At 38.6% G+C, this 17,176-nt stretch overlaps 1 protein-coding gene and 1 pseudogene across 1 annotated transcript; one reads left to right on the top strand and one right to left on the bottom strand.

Moving 5' to 3' along the window:
* Window positions 1–17,176, bottom strand: part of LOC145467322 (protein sidekick-1-like) — a 41,344-nt pseudogene that overhangs the window by 13,184 nt on the left and 10,984 nt on the right.
* On the top strand, window positions 10,687–13,533 carry LOC145467401 (uncharacterized). The gene is made up of 2 exons (XM_081450959.1): window positions 10,687–13,410; window positions 13,451–13,533. The coding sequence occupies exon 1, from the start codon at window positions 11,785–11,787 to the stop codon at window positions 12,772–12,774; it is 990 nt and encodes a 329-aa protein (XP_081307085.1). The 5' UTR covers window positions 10,687–11,784; the 3' UTR covers window positions 12,775–13,410; window positions 13,451–13,533.

Raw genomic sequence — 17,176 nt, forward strand, 5'->3', positions numbered from 1 at the left:
TTCACTAATTTGAAGAAAAAACAATGCTCTTTCAGACCAAACTAGTCGTTTTGGGAAAAGCCGTGTACCAGAACGCCTTTTTAGCATTTGAAAATAGGCTAAATGTAGACCTCTTGTTAAGCTGTCTTGAGCCGTTAATTTAGAAAATTCATCAAATATTTTAGTTCTAATCAAATCGCGATCTATTTAGCTCTAAATAGACAAGAAAGAAAGTACAAATACGACGTACCATCAGTTTGTAATGAAGATTTTTACTTTTGAGTTTACAAGCCTCTGAATATGCCACTCATTTTCGATCGATTATGGCCGATTTGGGACATCGAAACGAAAAAATTGCGTAAAAAAATAATTTTTGATTTATCGAGCTTAAAACAATATTTTTGTAACTAGTGCCCGTAGGGCTTCATTGTGGGCGAATTTGAAGAAATTCGATTTTTTCGCTATTTCCAAGTCTAGTTGATATTTAGGCGAAGCTGCTCTTAAGCAGTTGTGAAATTAAAGCCTGAAAGAAAAAAAAAAATTCAGGCCTAAACGGGATTCGAACCTATGACCTCTGCGATAACGGTGTAGTGCTCTACCAACTGAGCTATCAAGCCCAAGAGTTCGTAATATACCGGTAAATATACCCGTAGATGGTGAAGAACACAAGTGAATATATGAAAAATCATACATTTGAACTGCGGAGAAAGAATTATGAAGACATGATTGATCATCGTAGTTATGTACACAACTTAAGCAGTTGTGAAATTAAAGCCTGAAAAAAATTTCTAGGCCTGAACGGGATAAAAACCCAGGCTTTAATTTCACAACCGCTTAAGTTGCGTGCATAACTACGATGATCAATCATGCCTTCATACTTCTTTCTTCGCAGTTCAAATATATGATTTTTCATATATTCACTTGTAAACTGATTATATTAGTACATTTTTGCGACCGGGTACAGAGAGGGTGACGACTTAGCTGTACTTCCAATATTGCTTAAAATCGATCGTTTTTGTTTAAAAAACAATCCTTGGTGTTCCTGTAATGATTTGATTTAACACACTAAAGGAATGAAAATTATCTGTACATGTATATGATCTATTGTGAAGGCACGGCGGCCCCATGGTTAGTGCGCTCGCCACGGAATCGAGAGGTCCTGGTTCGAGTCCTGATCGAAGACATCAAATGTCATTGTGTCGTGTTCTTGGGCAGGACACTTAACTCTCACAGTGCCTCTCTCCACCCAGGTGTAGAAATGGGTACTGCCGAACTTAATGCTGGGGCTAATCATGCAATGGACTAGCATCTCAACCAGGGAGAAGTAGAAAAACTCTTAGTCGCTTGATGTCACTGAAACCGGAGATACGCGCCTGCCCTATGGACAACTTGGCTCGTACTATGCAGACTTTCCCTATATGATCTCTTATCATGTAAACCGTTTATGAAATTCTAATATCGAACATTTCTACCCAGTTATACTTGCAAAACTCACGGGTTATTTTCTTTGAGATCGTTACTTACACAAATTTGATATCAATGATACGTTTTTTTACCCTCTGACCGGCTAAAAAAGCTCATTCTACGCAGAAGAGGTCAGCTCAAAAGTGATTAACAAACAAGAACCAAGCAGCCACAAAATCCACCATAACACCCACAAGAAAAGGATTCAAATTAAAATTACTTACTGTCCTGGTCTGTTGTAACTACAATAACAGGGTCATTGGCTGGTCCATCTCCTTTCAAAGTAGATGCAAACACTGTGATATTGTAGTTGACGTACTCCTTTAGTTCTGTCAAATTCTTTTGACGATCATTGGCACCAACCAAAACATTTCCATTGTCATTCTCTGTTTGTGAGTGGTATGTAATGGTGTAACCGGTGATGATACCATTCTGTTTATCAGCTGGGACTTCATCCCACATGACTAAGATGCTTGTTGAGCTGCTGTTCTGGCCTCTTACGTTTTGTGGAGCACCGTCAGGTTCTGATAGAAAAGTTCAAAACGAGTTAATTTTGCAATGATTGTCACTAGGCTTTCATATATGATTCCTACGAAGATTTCTAAAAGAAGTGTTTCTTAAGGTTGTCCAAGACATGTTTAATGTTAGTTGCCTGATGCAGCGTGAATACTGTACACTCATGATATGTACGTACAAGGAACATGGCATAACAGAAAGGTTGTTGGAGTCAAACGCCTATTAAGAAGCCGGCCCTGAGAAATGAGTATGGGTCACTTACAAAAGTGTGACCATTTGACATGCGTTTAATCAGCATAAATTTGCCTTGTATGTGGTGGAAACGTCCAATGTTTCAACGCCTAACACAGAAAAAACGCGTAGCCGCTCAAAAGAACTAGAAAAAAGCTTAAACGAAATCAAATGGCCAAGCAAGCGGCTGTGCAATGATACCCTGGAGTACAGGACACAATCCCCTGATTTTGCTTTCAACAAAGGTACCTAGCATATTGACGGATGTGCTTATGTACATTCTTTATTTAAGTAAAGTTTCTCACTCTTTCCTTTCATCAGCTGCAGCAGGGTAAAGAAATGACAAACCATATTTTCGTTGGCCGTTTAATAGAGTATGGAAACAATTCGAAAATAATTTTCTGGTTGGAACGGCAAAACGGTGACCCCAGCCGCTTAACAGTGATGGTCGCTTAACGCAAATCTGGTTTGCAGTATAAAACTGATATTTTAATACATATTTTTAGAACTCTGACAACTGTCCGCTAAAGATAGGGCACTGGCCTAACTGTACTTTCAATACTGCGTATATATTTAACAAATTGACGTCATCTTTTTATGCGTCTGTCTATTGATGATAAGTTGCGTCATGACATTGTCAAAGTGGCCGTGGAGACACGAGCCGAAGGCGAATGGTTCCGCAGTAAACTTTGAAAATGTTATGACGAAATTTATCATCAATAAGAGGACAGGCCTATAAAAAAACTGACGTAAACTTGTTTTTTACAATAACAAGACCCCAAAATGGTCAAATGCTGGTAATAAATGAGGGGAAAAGAGGCGTTAACTTGCCGTAAATAAAGATAAGTAAATTTTATTCAAAAGGTCGCGAACATTGTCAATAGCTTTTGTCGCTTTTTGATTGGCTACTCAAAGAAGTCCATAGAATCTCATTGACTAAAAAGTTGACAGTTTGACCGCTGAAAGTGGAACGTGAAAGTTTGCATAAATTAAAAGTTTATTCGTCTGTACTCTTATTGATGATAAAAATGAGACAATCAGCGCGCGAGAAATTAGACAGTTATTGTAAAAATTGGGTCATTGACCAAGTGTGAGCTCAAGATGGCTGGATATTGGCCAAATTATTTTTTTGCGTGTTTGTGGACCGAGACGAAATATCCATCCATCTTGATCAAACAAGCTTGTAGGTCAATAAAGGATTTATCATTTGGCTAAATTTAACATAGTGCCAAGAAAGCTGAATCTTGCCCGCTTGGATAGCCAATCGCAGTACAGGAGTTGATTCATTTTGCCCGGTCACAGAGCTAGCCATATAATAACAATAGTTCATGTTTAAAAAACAATCTTTGGTCTTCCCGTAATGATTTGATTTTAAAACAAAGAAGAGGCAAGAAAATCATTTCTACTGATATGATCCCTTACCATGTAAACAGCTTATGGAATTCTAATACCGCACATTTCTACCGTCCTTCAAAGTGCACGGGTTATTTTCTTTGACGAAATTCCTTTCATTGATAATTTCAGTTTTCTGTCTCTAACTAGTTAAAGAAACCAATTTTACACGGAGAGATCAGCTCCAAAGTGATTAACAAACAAGAACCAAGCAGCCACAAAATCCACTTTAATAGCCCCACAAGAAAATGATTCAAATATAAAGCACTTACTGTCCTGGTCTGTTCTAACTACAATGACAGGGTCATTGGCTGGTCCATTTCCTTTCACAGTAGATGCAAACACTATGATATTGTAGTTGACGTACTCCTTTAGTTCTGTCAAATTCTTTCGACGATTATTAGCACCAACCAAAACACTTCCATTGTCATTCTCTGTTTGTGACTGGTATGTAATGATGTAACCCGTGATGATACCATTCCGTTGATCAGCTGGAACTTCATCCCACGTGACTAAGATGCTTGTTGAGCTGGTGTTCTGGCCTGTTACATTTTGTGGAGCACCATCAGGTTCTGATAGAAAAGTTCAAAACAAGTTAATTTTGAAATGATTGTCACTAGTCTTTCATATATTATTCCTACGAAGACTTCCAAAAGAACTGTTTCTTAAGGTGATTCCTCACATTTGCATGGCGCATCCTTATTGCGCATAATTTATGGCGTCTTTAGCGCGCGTTCGTGCACGCGCACATTGAAAACATGGTGGATTTGCCTTAATATTGAGTTCTGTCAGTTGAAAAATGGCTATAGCTCACTAACGAGCTTGAGCACCCCAAATTTTTTCCAGTCATGTTAATCAACTAATCATTAGCTTTGCGTGACAAAAGACTGATCTGATTTCTACAGTAGAAAATTGAATAAATAAGGAAAATAGCAGCTGCACTGTAGTATTTTCTATTTTGCAGTTTGATAGCCGTGGCAAGCAATTTGGTTCCAATATTTTAACAAGGATTCAGCTGTCTGTTAAAATCAAACTTAATAAGTTTATTTGTGTCCGACACAAGTGTTGACTGTAGTTTGAGGCGTGTTTTCATGAGTCTGGGCTCACAAAGAGTTTACAATAACTTGGAATGCGTTCTTGTAATAAGCATCAAATAGTGCTAAAATGGGACAGTTTTAATGCCTCACTGCTCCTTAACGAGCATGGGCACCCCCTTTTTTATTTTATAATTAAAGTTCTCATATGATAAATATTCAGTGGACAAAGTTTGAACCAAAATCTATGTGCAGTTTTATTTCAGGCGAATTACCTTAAGGTTGTCAAGGATATGTCTAATGTTAGTTGTCTGATGTGGAGGGAATACTGTACACGCGTGATGTGTACATACAAGAAACATGGTACAATATAAAGGTTGTTGCAGTCAAACGTCTATTAAGAAGCCGCCCCTGAGAAATGAGCATGGGTCACTTACAAAAGTGTGGCCACCGGATAGGCGTTCACTCAGCAGAAATTTGCCTTATACGTATATGGCGGAAACCTCTATTTTTTTTAACACCAAGCAGTATTCTCGTTGGCAGTTAAATAGAATTAAAAACAATACAAAATCTCTGGTTGGAACGGCAAAGCAGTGACCTCAGCCGCTTAACAGAAGTGGTCACTTAAAGCAAATCTGGTTTGCTGTATTAAACTGATTATGTACGAACACATGATTGATCATCGCAGTTATGCATACAACTTTTAAAGCAGTTGTGAAATTAAAGTATGAAAAAAAAAACAAAAAAGTTCAGGCCTTAACGGGATTCGAGCCTATGACCTCTGCGATAACGGTGTACTGCTCTACCAACCGAGCTATCAAGCCATCTGGAAGCTGGTCACTTCGTGAGTTTGTAATACACCCGGGCCGTAGATGGTGAAGAATACAAGCGAATATATGAAAAAACATATTTGAACTATGGAGAAAGACATATGAACACATGATTGATCATTGTAGTTATGCACACAACTTAAACAGTTGTGAAATTAAAGCCTGAAAAAAAAATTCTGGGGCTGAACGGGATTCGAACGCAGGTTTTGATTTCACAACTGCTTAAGTTGTGTGCATAACTGCGATGATCAATCATGTTTCTCCGCAGTACCAACATATGATTTTTCATATATTCACTTGTAAACTGATTATATTAGTACATTTTTGCGACCGGGTAAAGAGAGGGTGACGACTTAGCTGTACTTCCAATACTGCCTGAAATCGATCGTTTTTGTTTTAAAAGCAGTACTTTGGTGTTTCCGTAATGATTTGACTTAAAACACACAAAAGGAATGAAAATCATCTGTACATGAATATGATCTATTGTGAAAGCACGGTGGCCTCATGGTTAGTGCGCGCGCCACTGGATCGAGAGGTCCTGGTTCGAGCCCTGATCGAAGGCATCAAATGTCATTGTGTCGTGTTCTTGGGCAGGACACTTAACTCTCACAGTGACTCTCTCCACCCAGGTGTAGAAATGGGTACTGGCGAACTTAATGCTGGGGCTAATCATGCAATGGACTAGCATCTCAACCAGGGAGAAGTAGAAAACCTCCTAGTCGCTTGATGCCACTGAAAGCGGAGATACGCACCTGCCTGATGGGCAACTTGGCTAGTACTATGCAGACTTTCCTTACATGATCTCTTACCGTGTAAACCGCTTATGAAATTCTAATACCAAGCAGCCACAAAATTTACCATAACACCCACAAGAAAAGGATACAAATATAAAGTACTTACTGTCCTGGTCTGTTCTAACTACAATAACAGGATCATTGGCTGGTCCATTTCCTTTTACAGTAGATGCAAACACTATGATACTGTAGTTGACGTACTCCTTTAGTTCTGTCAAATTCTTTTGACGAATATTGGCACCAACCGAGACACTTCCATCGTCATTCTCTGTTTGTGAGTGGTAAGTAATGGTGTAACCGGTGATGATACCATTCTGTTTATCAGCTGGAACTTCATCCCAAGTGATCAAGATGCTTGTTGAGCTGCTGTTCTGGCCTGTTACATTTTGTGGAGGGCCATCAGGTTCTGACAGAAAAGTTCAAAACAAGTTGAATGGTGGTTGATTGGGCTTTGCTGTGTTACTATGATGAGTTACTAATTAATGACGTGCTTCTTTTAGCGTTTGCCATAGACCTTCCTATTGGTATTTACTAGTGTTAGATCTGGGTGTCCTGCTCTGTGATGTCTATGAAAACAAAAGCCTGCCAGAGATCACTATGCCACTTTAAGCTAGTAGTTTATGAGAGGAAGATCATTGGAGCTTACTTTAATGTATTGATTGGACTTTAAAAGCATGGCAAGAAAAGAAAATGAACTGCATCACCTCTTACCTTGCAAAGCCTCTAAAATCCCTAACGGTGTACAGTATTTTGAGAACTTATATTAAACAAATTTTTGAATTGACAACATGCGATTATAGTTCTTTAAACTGAACAAAACAGAAAGAAACTGCCACAACATGCACAGCAATTTCTAAGGAAAGGTACGGTATGTTGTCTGGTTTCTGACCAGTACCAGTATCTGACCAGTTTTATATAAAACCCATTTTTACGTTGTGCGTGTCATTTAAAAGGAAATTTTCCGAAAGGAATTTAAACGTTTCAGCTTTCGAATAAAGGTTTCAGCGCGCTGTTAGCTTGAGAAACAAGCCTTCGCGGTGAGTAAAATGGTCGTGGTTAAAATTTGCGATATTCAGAGGACGGTAATACTACCAATGCTAAACAAAGAGTCTGATACATGTGATAACGTTTTCAAAGGAAGTTCTTTTATTTTTGACGTGAAGAAACTCGAAGAGTTCTAGTGATCAGAACATCGTTTAATTTGAAATGAACTTGAACTTTTCTGAAATAACAGAAGTCAGAAACCTTAACTAAGTTTTGGTTTAGTGCGCCCAGTTTCCGACCATTTTCTTCTAAATTTGCAAAGTGTAACAATTTGTTTGGATAACTTTGTCCATGATTTTAAGATATGAATATAAGCTACACCAGGCAACACCATAGAAAGTCTATTGACTTTCATTTTCGACTCGAATTATTTCCTGTGTTGATTTCGCGTGACTGTATTAGCTGGAATAACACGAAGTAGAATGAAAAATCCTTTCTCCTTTGACCACGATGCTTGGTTACTAGCTAGCCGATTTCTTTTCCCGAAACAAAGGCCAACTTTGCAAGTAGTGAAAATAAGCTAAATACATCGTTTGACTGCAGAAAGTTAACTTGATGTTGCAAGTGTATTGTGCTCTGATAACTGACTCGCTGTTCGGATAGTGGGCAACTAATTAGCTTTGCAGATATTGAAATGTACGACGGCTACAAGTGTAAAGATGTAACCTTCTGATATCACATTAAGAGTAAATGTGTTATATCGGGCCAAATTTCAGATTTCCAGTGAGTACAGGAAGATACAGCAGTTCAATACTGAAGTCGGGTACGTTACTGGGAACATACTGAACTTACCATCCTGGTCTGTTCTTACAATAACAGGGTCACTGGCTGGTCCATTTCCTTTCACAGTAGATGCAAACACTGTGATATTGTAGTTGACGTACTCCTGTAGATTTGTCAAATTCTTTTGACGATCATCAGGACCAGCCAAAACACTTCCATTGTCATTTTCTGTTTGTGAGTGGTAAGCAATGGTGTAATTAGTGATGAAACCATTCTGTTGATCAGCTGGAACTTCATCCCACGTGACTAAGATGCTGGTTGAACTGCTGTTCTGTCCTTGTACATTTTGTGGTGCAGCACTAGGTCCTGATATAGAAAGTTCATTTGAGTTTCAAATGGCATAAACATTAATTATACTCTACAACAATAATAATCTTTCTTTGTACTCTCTCACACTATGATACTAACTGTACAAAAATAAAAATTAGAGCACTGGGTGCCTGGAATAATCATATGGGGCTAGCGGAGCCAGGCAGCCAGTTGACATCAGTGTCAAATGAAAATAAATTGCAGATCAGTAAGATAGCACAAATGCTCACATAAAAAGAAAGGAAAAGAAGAGAAAAACAAAGAGAGAAAAAACAAAAACGTTATTACGACGCTAATAGGGAAGTCTGAAATAATTACGCAATAGTGTGGTGCAAAAAGGCTAAAGAATGAACCAAGGAAAGCAAAGAAATAGGCTAAAGAATGAATCAAGCAAGCAAAGAAAGAACTGAACAAAGGACCATTTCGGCGATACCGCAGCCGTTTTAAATTCTACTGTTTCAAATAGCTATTATGGGATGCTAAGGGGGCAAATTAGTATGTATTCGCCCCCTAAGCATCCCAATGGGCTATTAGGATGAACAGAATTCAGAATGACCGCCGGATCGCTGAAAAGATCCATTAAAATTACTTTAATTACCCAGAAAAGTTCTGGAAGCGACAATTTCTCAAGACCAGTGAAAACACCAAATAAATAATCATGTTAGGTTCCGCTTTCTGATGTTTTCAATCAGCTTTGTCCTTTTCGTTTCAAAACTGTTAGAATCTTCTAAAAACTAAGCATAAACCTCTTCTTTCTTTATTATGCTTAAAGCTTAAACACTGAGAAAAATTCCTGAAACTACGGAAAGTTCTGAAGTCTGCAATGACACAAAATAATTAATTTTATGTAGTGGTTCTCTATATCTTCAGTTTATGGTTGACACAATTTCTAGTTAAAATAAAGATTAATGATTCAAAAGAGTATGTATAGATCTTAAGCATGCTAAGGTCAAGGTAACGACCCTAGAAAGTAGTACTTTTTAACTTTTAGGATATTGGCGCTATATATATATTTTATTATTATTATTATTATAAGGAAAGGGTGCTGAATCCGAAAGCTTGATTACTTTAAGAACTTTTACCCATTGACATCCGGAACTTTTTGCCAAAAATGTCTTTTTGATGCATTTCGGACATTTTTAGCCTGGACATGAGCAAATTAGCTGCAATCTACTGAAAAAGACATTTGCAACATGACAGCATGCCTTTCTTTTCAATAGCATCAGGTTTTATGACATTTTTGCTCGGGCATGTGCAGAAACCTACGACTTTACGGTTTTCGGTTTTTTTAAATTTCTTTTCGCCTTTCCTTTTTCTCCTTTTCTCATTTTTTCGTTGCAGTGATTGACCTTCTACTGGGCTTGCCTCCAGTTCAAGAATTCCCGAGAAAGCATCATCGAGACGGAAAATTCCTAGTATGGAGAAGCCAAGTGTAGTTGAGGGAAATCTTGTTCCGAGTTTTTCACTCAAATTTCTGAGCATTTTCGGCTCAGTTGTACCGAAACCTCTGATCTCTCATCAATGGAAAGATGTTTTCCTCCTGTAGAATTTGAGTATAAGTGATGCCAATTTTGGTCAAACGCGATGACGTCAGAAGTGGAACAAAGGCCAACGCTCGTCACGGCCGCCTAAGGTAATGGGTTAAGGCATATCGCAAAAACTTTATTTAGGGTTTATATGCTGGTCCTGGAAGTTTTGTCTTCTTGCTTATAAAGCGAAAAAGCTGAAACATTTTAATTATGCAAACCAATCAAATTGATTCACCTAGTCTTTGAAATATATACCAATCAGCGCTTGAGATTTAAACCTTGATTGTAATTTAAAGCTAAAAACAAGAACTGTAGCACAGTTCATGAGTTGCTGTTGCCGCTATCCATGATATAACTACGAGATTCTGATTGACTGAGTCAGCATGCCAATCAAAATTGGCTTGCCTTAGCAGATTTCACTTTCAAGATTACTGTATGTGTGATATAACAAAATATCAAAATCAGATAAACTTACTATCTTCATCTGTCCTTTTCTCCAAGACTGAGCTCTTTTGACTGACCCCCTTGCTGTTGAAAGCTTGCATAGCAAACTCATACGAGGTGAACTCCTTTAAGGATGATATCTCGTACGAAGTGGTTTCTTTTCCATCAACGGTTCTATTTGCCAATGTTGGATTACTTTTTATGTTGTACAAAACGTAATAACCCAAGATTTCTCCTTTGGCTTGATCTCTCGTCAGCACCTAAATAATGACCATTGATAACAATATATCACTCAAAGTTACCAAATTTTGCAATACGGACCACTAAGATGGACTGACCGCTCACGAATTAATTTCGCCTTTAAAAGTGTATCCTTTTAATATTACAACAAAGAAATCAGTTTGGGTTTAACTAGAACTTTTTTTCCCTTAATATTTGGCGGACAATTTAAGTTAAACTTTCACGAACGCAACCTGAAAAACGAAAATACACTGTAAATCCTTAACTTTGGTGCACACGTTTTCCGTGAATAGATAGTGGAACACATTAGTTTATAGTAAATGGTCTGAACTCAGGAGTATCAGTAGTTCGTATAGCGTGTTGAGGCGGTTCTGTCTCATCAGCGAGACTTATTAGAATCTGCCAAGGATAACATCAGAAGCAGAATTCCTTCCACGGTACAATCGGCCTCTATACCTGACAATAACTTGACAAAAGACGAACAACAAGCACTGAAACGACTGAAAAACGACAACAACATTGTCATACTACCAGCCGACAAAGGACGTGTCACTGTTGTTATGGACAAGACTGACTACTTCGACAAAATGGACGCACTTGTTAACGACAAACAAACTTACGAAGAACTTAAACGCGACCCGACGCCAGCACTTCAACGTAAACTTAACAGCAAAATACTTACGCTTAAAAAGACTGACGCTATTGACACTCAACGCTGCTATCGACTGAGGTGCTCAGTACCTCAACCACCGAAACTTTACGGACTACCGAAACTGCACAAACTTGGTATACCGATGCGACCTATAGTGTCATTCTGTGGGTCCCTTTCGTATCAACTGTCTAAATACTTGACGACCATACTGCAACCCCTTACTGACAAATCAAGACGCAAACTACAATCTACGGAGAACTTTATTGACGCTATTAAGACAGTACAGATACCTGACGACTACGAGCTTGTGTCTTTTGATGTGAAATCGCTGTTCACCAGTATTCCACTTCAATTGGCATTACAGTGTACCGAGACCGCTATACAACAATCTACCGTTAAGCTACCGTTACCGACAGAAGACATCATGGACTTAATGAACCTTTGCCTTACATCGACTTACTTTCAGGACAACGGTAAACACTACAAACAGTTGCATGGAAGAGCCATGGGGTCGCCTGTTTCTGTTGTGTCGCAGAAATTGTGATGCAACACGTGGAGGAACGCGCCCTTGCAACTTGCCGAAAAACGATCCCGCTTTGGTTACGCTACGTTGACGACACCTTTACCGCCGTTCACAAAGACGAAATTGACGATTTTCACGACCACCTAAACGAACAGAACGCCGACATCCACTTTACTAAAGAGATCGAAGGAAATGGAAAACTTCCTTTTCTAGACTGTTTGGTAAGCTGCGACAACAACGAACTACGAACGACAGTGTACAGAAAACCGACGCATACCGACAGATTACTTGACGAATCATCCTACAACCCGACTTCACACAAAGCCACGACTATAAAGACTTCGACGAGACGAGCGCAACTAGTTTGTGACACACCGGACAGCTTACGTGACGAAAACAGATACCTTGAACGTGTTTTTCACAAAAACAACTACAACGCTGACTTTATTAGACGAAACATTTACCGACCTACTGAAGCTGACGCTACGAACAGGAACCCTACACCTGTTACTACAGTGACTATACCTTACATTAAAGGCACTTCTGAGACCATCTCACGGATCCTACAGCCCTACAACATTCTTGTAGCCCACAAACCTACAACTACGTTACGACACTTACTGACCAACGTGAAAGACAGAGACGAACCTAACAACAGACAGGGAGCAGTTTACAAGATCAAATGCTCCGACTGCCAGGCTTCCTACATTGGTGAGACTGGCAGAAACCTTAACACGAGACTGACTGAACACAAACGAGCCACGAGGAATGGTGATGCCAACAATCACATTGCTGTACATCATCAACTGACAAACCACAACATTGGCTGGGACTCTGCTCAGTGCTTAACCTACGGTACAAACTATTTTCAACAATTGACTCTGGAAAGCTGGTACACTAACCTAGAACAAACGCCTCTTAACAGATGTCAACAACTACCGGCGCCTTGCAAACGACTTATCCATGACGGAAACGAAACCGACAAACGGACTTCTAATAGACCGACTTAACAATACACGGACCAAAAACCGACCTATGGACGGATCGAAACCCACCAATGACTGATGACAAACTTTACACGAGTCTTTCAGCCAATACCGTCATGGCTATACTGACCAATCACGTTCAACGAACCACACTTATAACATCATCGACTGACAAAAACTATTCACTTGACGCTGAAGATGACTTCCGCTCAGGTTGTCGAAACGTCAGTCACCAACAACAGTTCTTCTCAGAACTACACTCACCCGGACGATCACACTATACGAACATTAGTTTATCATAAACGATCCATTAAAATAATTACTTTAGAGAACTACTGTACACTGTTTTGTCGCATTGGAGAATATTGGTTTCGTTTAAGTTTATGGAGCTCGCCTACATATGTCTTTCAGGATGATTTGTCTAGGAACGTTGTTTATTCCGGTAATTCCAGAACGCATGAACGTGTGCAGATGCCTTCAATGCGCCAGCGCAAAAAAAATGTGCTTTGAACAGCGGGCATTAGCAAACAAGGTTAAACCCACAGCCAGGTACTATGATTCTAATCCTTTCCGATTACATGTAAAATACCTTCCTATCAGTATGCAATCTGTCATGGTTGTAACATAAAGGTGATTCCTCAGAAATAGAAATTGGCGAAAGTTTGTTTTTTTAAGCTTTCTCTCAACGTTCCCGACCAAGCACTGTTTCGGAAAATACAATAAAAAGGATAGGTCACCATGCTCGCAAAAGAGATATGACGGGCCAATCTCACCCAATTTATGCCTAATCATGGGCGTTATTTCATCGGTTTACGTTCCATTTTCGGTAGCGGAAAATATTTCATAAAAAGACTCGATAACTGGAAAGTCTCGATCATATGGAACAATGTAATATACAATTTCTGGAACATTCACACAGTTTTAAACAACTCAAAACGTTTCTGGAGACATTGCTTTCAAGGTCATAATTTGCATCCTCAAGTAACGGTTTTGTGCACGCTTTTGGCTGTATGTTTTTTTCCTTCCGAACAATTTAAAAAAAAAAAAAAGTTTCTCTTGAAGATGATAAATTGCAGGTCGCAATTACGTAATAAAGAATATAGGTCACCCAGCTCGTTTAAGAGAAAATGAGGATTTATTTCGCTGTTGGGCTTAGCTTAAGGAGATCTCTTGATGTTGTGTACTGTATTGAGAGAAAAGAACGAGAAAAAACATGGCAACACAAACAGTGGTTTCTGTAATAAACACATACACCAATAGCAGTCTTTAATATTGCATGATGGATCTCATGCTGAGGTTTGTTTGGGTTCTGTGCTGGCTTCATATCAGTACAGGTCAGTGGATTCAAGCAATCCTTGTCAATCACATTAGGAGTAGGAAAGTGCATTCAATGTCTGGGTTTTTTGTTTGACTTGTGAAGTGATAAGTCTGAGATTGCAAGATGCCATTTGAAACACTGGTGTACATGTAATGTGAATTTGCTGTCCATGAGGGAACATAATGGCTTGGATTGTGGAGCAGTAATTCATTACTCACACAGCAAAATAGTGCCTACATTTTCTATGCTCCTTAACTTGAAAGAAGCCTTTATTCTTTCAAACAGCTAAATATTTGGGTCAACCTAATTTATTTTTGTTCATATTGAGGGTCTACTGTCTTAAGTGAGACTCCACAGAAATAGTTTTCTCCATAACTACTCTTTAAATGGTAAGGGTCGGTGAAAACATTGATAAAGTCGGACCTAAACACTGTAAAGTAAACTTAATTATGGGAAACTACATGTACACAGGCACACAAGATAAATCAAATCAGTGGAATCCCTATTTCTTGAACCCTTAGTCTTTTAAACCTCCCGATAACTCGAACCAAAAGTCGATTCCCCTCCTCAGTCAAAAGCTGTAATTTTACCCCTGATTCCTCAAACTCTCTGATTTTTCGAACCAATTTTCTTTTCCCTTAGAGGTTCAAAAAATCCGGATTCCACTGTATATCCTATATTAATGATGTTCTTTAGTAATGCCATCATTAATTGACCACTGAGTTCGCGGTTTGCTCAAGATGGCTGGATGTTGGCCTCAACCTTTTTTGTGTGAATATGGACCTCAACTGTATTTCAGTAGGGAAACAAGCAAAAAAGGCTAACTTGAGACCCAGTCATCCTACTTGACCTTATGCTTAGTGCTATAAATGTATCATTATAATACCTGCCAAGAGACATTAACGGCAGTGGAATTGACAACAGTCACATCAAAGATTGGAGCAGTACTTGGAACTGTAAAAAGGAATTACACCACACCTTTAGTAATCAGTGACAAATGTTTGAATTGATTCACCTCATCATTAAAATATCTAGGAATCATGCAGTGCCTGCGCATTTTAAGGGTGAAAGGTAGAACTTGTATAAAATTATTACAAACGTTAAATGAACGTTGAAACTGCATTGTGTATATCGAGCACCTTCTTCATCTGTGGTAGTATTCACTACAGGGCTCCCATCACTAATGCCAACTATGTTTCTTGCAAACACTTGAAAGTAGTATGGTGTCCAAGGTGAGAGGTTTCCAAGAGAAGCGCTTGTGCTGGACACCACACAGGAACTATCTGACAGGGATCCTTGACAGACAACATCTACAAACTCTTCATTATCTAGACTTCTCTTCATTGTGTAGTTCTGAATTGCACTGTTCCCATCAAAACCAGCAATCCAGGAAATATTCACTACTCGTGAGCTCTTTGAGACAACTACCACATTCACTGGTGGGTTTGGTTCCACTGTAAAGTTAATTAATATAAACACGTTTCAACAACAGTCCATGTACAATCAGAGTTCAACAGGTAACTATAGATTGACAAAGACTACATGTACATGTAAGCGGACCAAGTGAAAAAAAAAATAGTGTTTGATTAATTGAAGCACTATGAATCAGAATAAGCCTAATCAAGGAGGCTATATTCCTCCTGGCTATTAAACTGAACAAACAAATGAAACCAGTTTTAAGGGAGCAGGGATGGCGCAGTGGCAAGAGCATTTACCTGCCAAAAATGTGGCCCAAGTTAAATTCCGGCTCCGTGCCATAACTGAGTTGAGTTTGTTGTTGGTTCTCGCCTTGCTCCGATGGATTTTCTCCGGGTTCTCCGGTTTTCCTCTCTCCACAAAAACCAACACTCCAAATTCCAATTAGACCAGGATAGAGGACTGGCATGAAAACCAGCTAAGGCTGATGTGACTTCCTATCTAAATATTTGTTTATTTATTTATTTTTATTTGTTTTGTTTTTCAGTTTTACCAATGATATAAATTGAGAAATGCTAAATACAGTTTCATTAGATCCTGGCTGATTCTTCTCTTTCCTGTGAATTTCCTTCTGAGGGGTCAGATCTCTAAGGCCACTGAAAATTAATGGTGTAAAACAAAAAAAAAAGGAAATGCAGATGGCCAATTTAAAAAAAGTTAAGAGGGTTCTCGAATTTAGGAAGAACCATAAAAGCAAGGAGTGTTAAAAGCAACACAGAAACTGGAAATACCATCTAATTTTAAGCACAAGTTGCTTCTGCATAGTTATACTGACAGAAGTTATAAACCCACATCAATATAATACAGTTATAGCAAAACACACCTTGAATAACAACTGATGTTGTATCTGATGAGTTACCAACATCATTAATAACAAGACAGGCGTAATTCCCAGCATCTTGTGGTGTAGTTGCATTTATTAGCAGCTGTACTTGGCTTTCATTAAAAAATGGAATATCCACTTGTGAGTCTTTAATCTCCACACTAGCATTTCTTGCTATCGCAGTTCCATTTTTTTCCCACTGCACTTCAGACAATGGTGGCAAAGCATTATACTGACATGTCAGCAGTAACTGTCTTCCTTTAATCACAAACTGTACTTGAACACCAATAATCGTCACTTCTGGTACAACTGCAATTGTGAAATTGTTTCAGTTATTTGCAAAATTGTTTCAGATGATCAAAAATAATAGAAAGTGAAATGAAGTCAAAATATTAAATGAAGGGAATGAGGTGATCTACTGCATCTTAAAGCCTATCTGGCCGGGCCAACTGGGCAACTGGGACAGATAAATACATTTGCTGAAATTATTAATAACTCATCAGTCATGAGCCAAGATTAAAACATGTACAAGGAACAATATGTACTTTGAAATGTTTTCTTTAAACAGTTTTCTTTGTTTGTACGAGAGATTTTAAGACCCATTCCAATGGTGACACTGAAAAGAGCACATCACCTTCAACCCTTGTAAAATTGCGATCACAGCCTATTTTCCTTCAAGTTGGGTGACATTTCCACAAAATTGTTGAACTGAAGGTTCCACCATTCCAACAAAGTAAAATGTCAGTCCACATAATCTGTTTGTACATCGTAATAAAAAAAATAAAAACACCAGGAAGTGATTTGCACTA

This window comes from Orbicella franksi, chromosome 14 (assembly GCF_964199315.1).
Source record: "Orbicella franksi chromosome 14, jaOrbFran1.1, whole genome shotgun sequence".
In the NCBI taxonomy this organism is placed as follows: domain Eukaryota; kingdom Metazoa; phylum Cnidaria; class Anthozoa; order Scleractinia; family Merulinidae; genus Orbicella; species Orbicella franksi.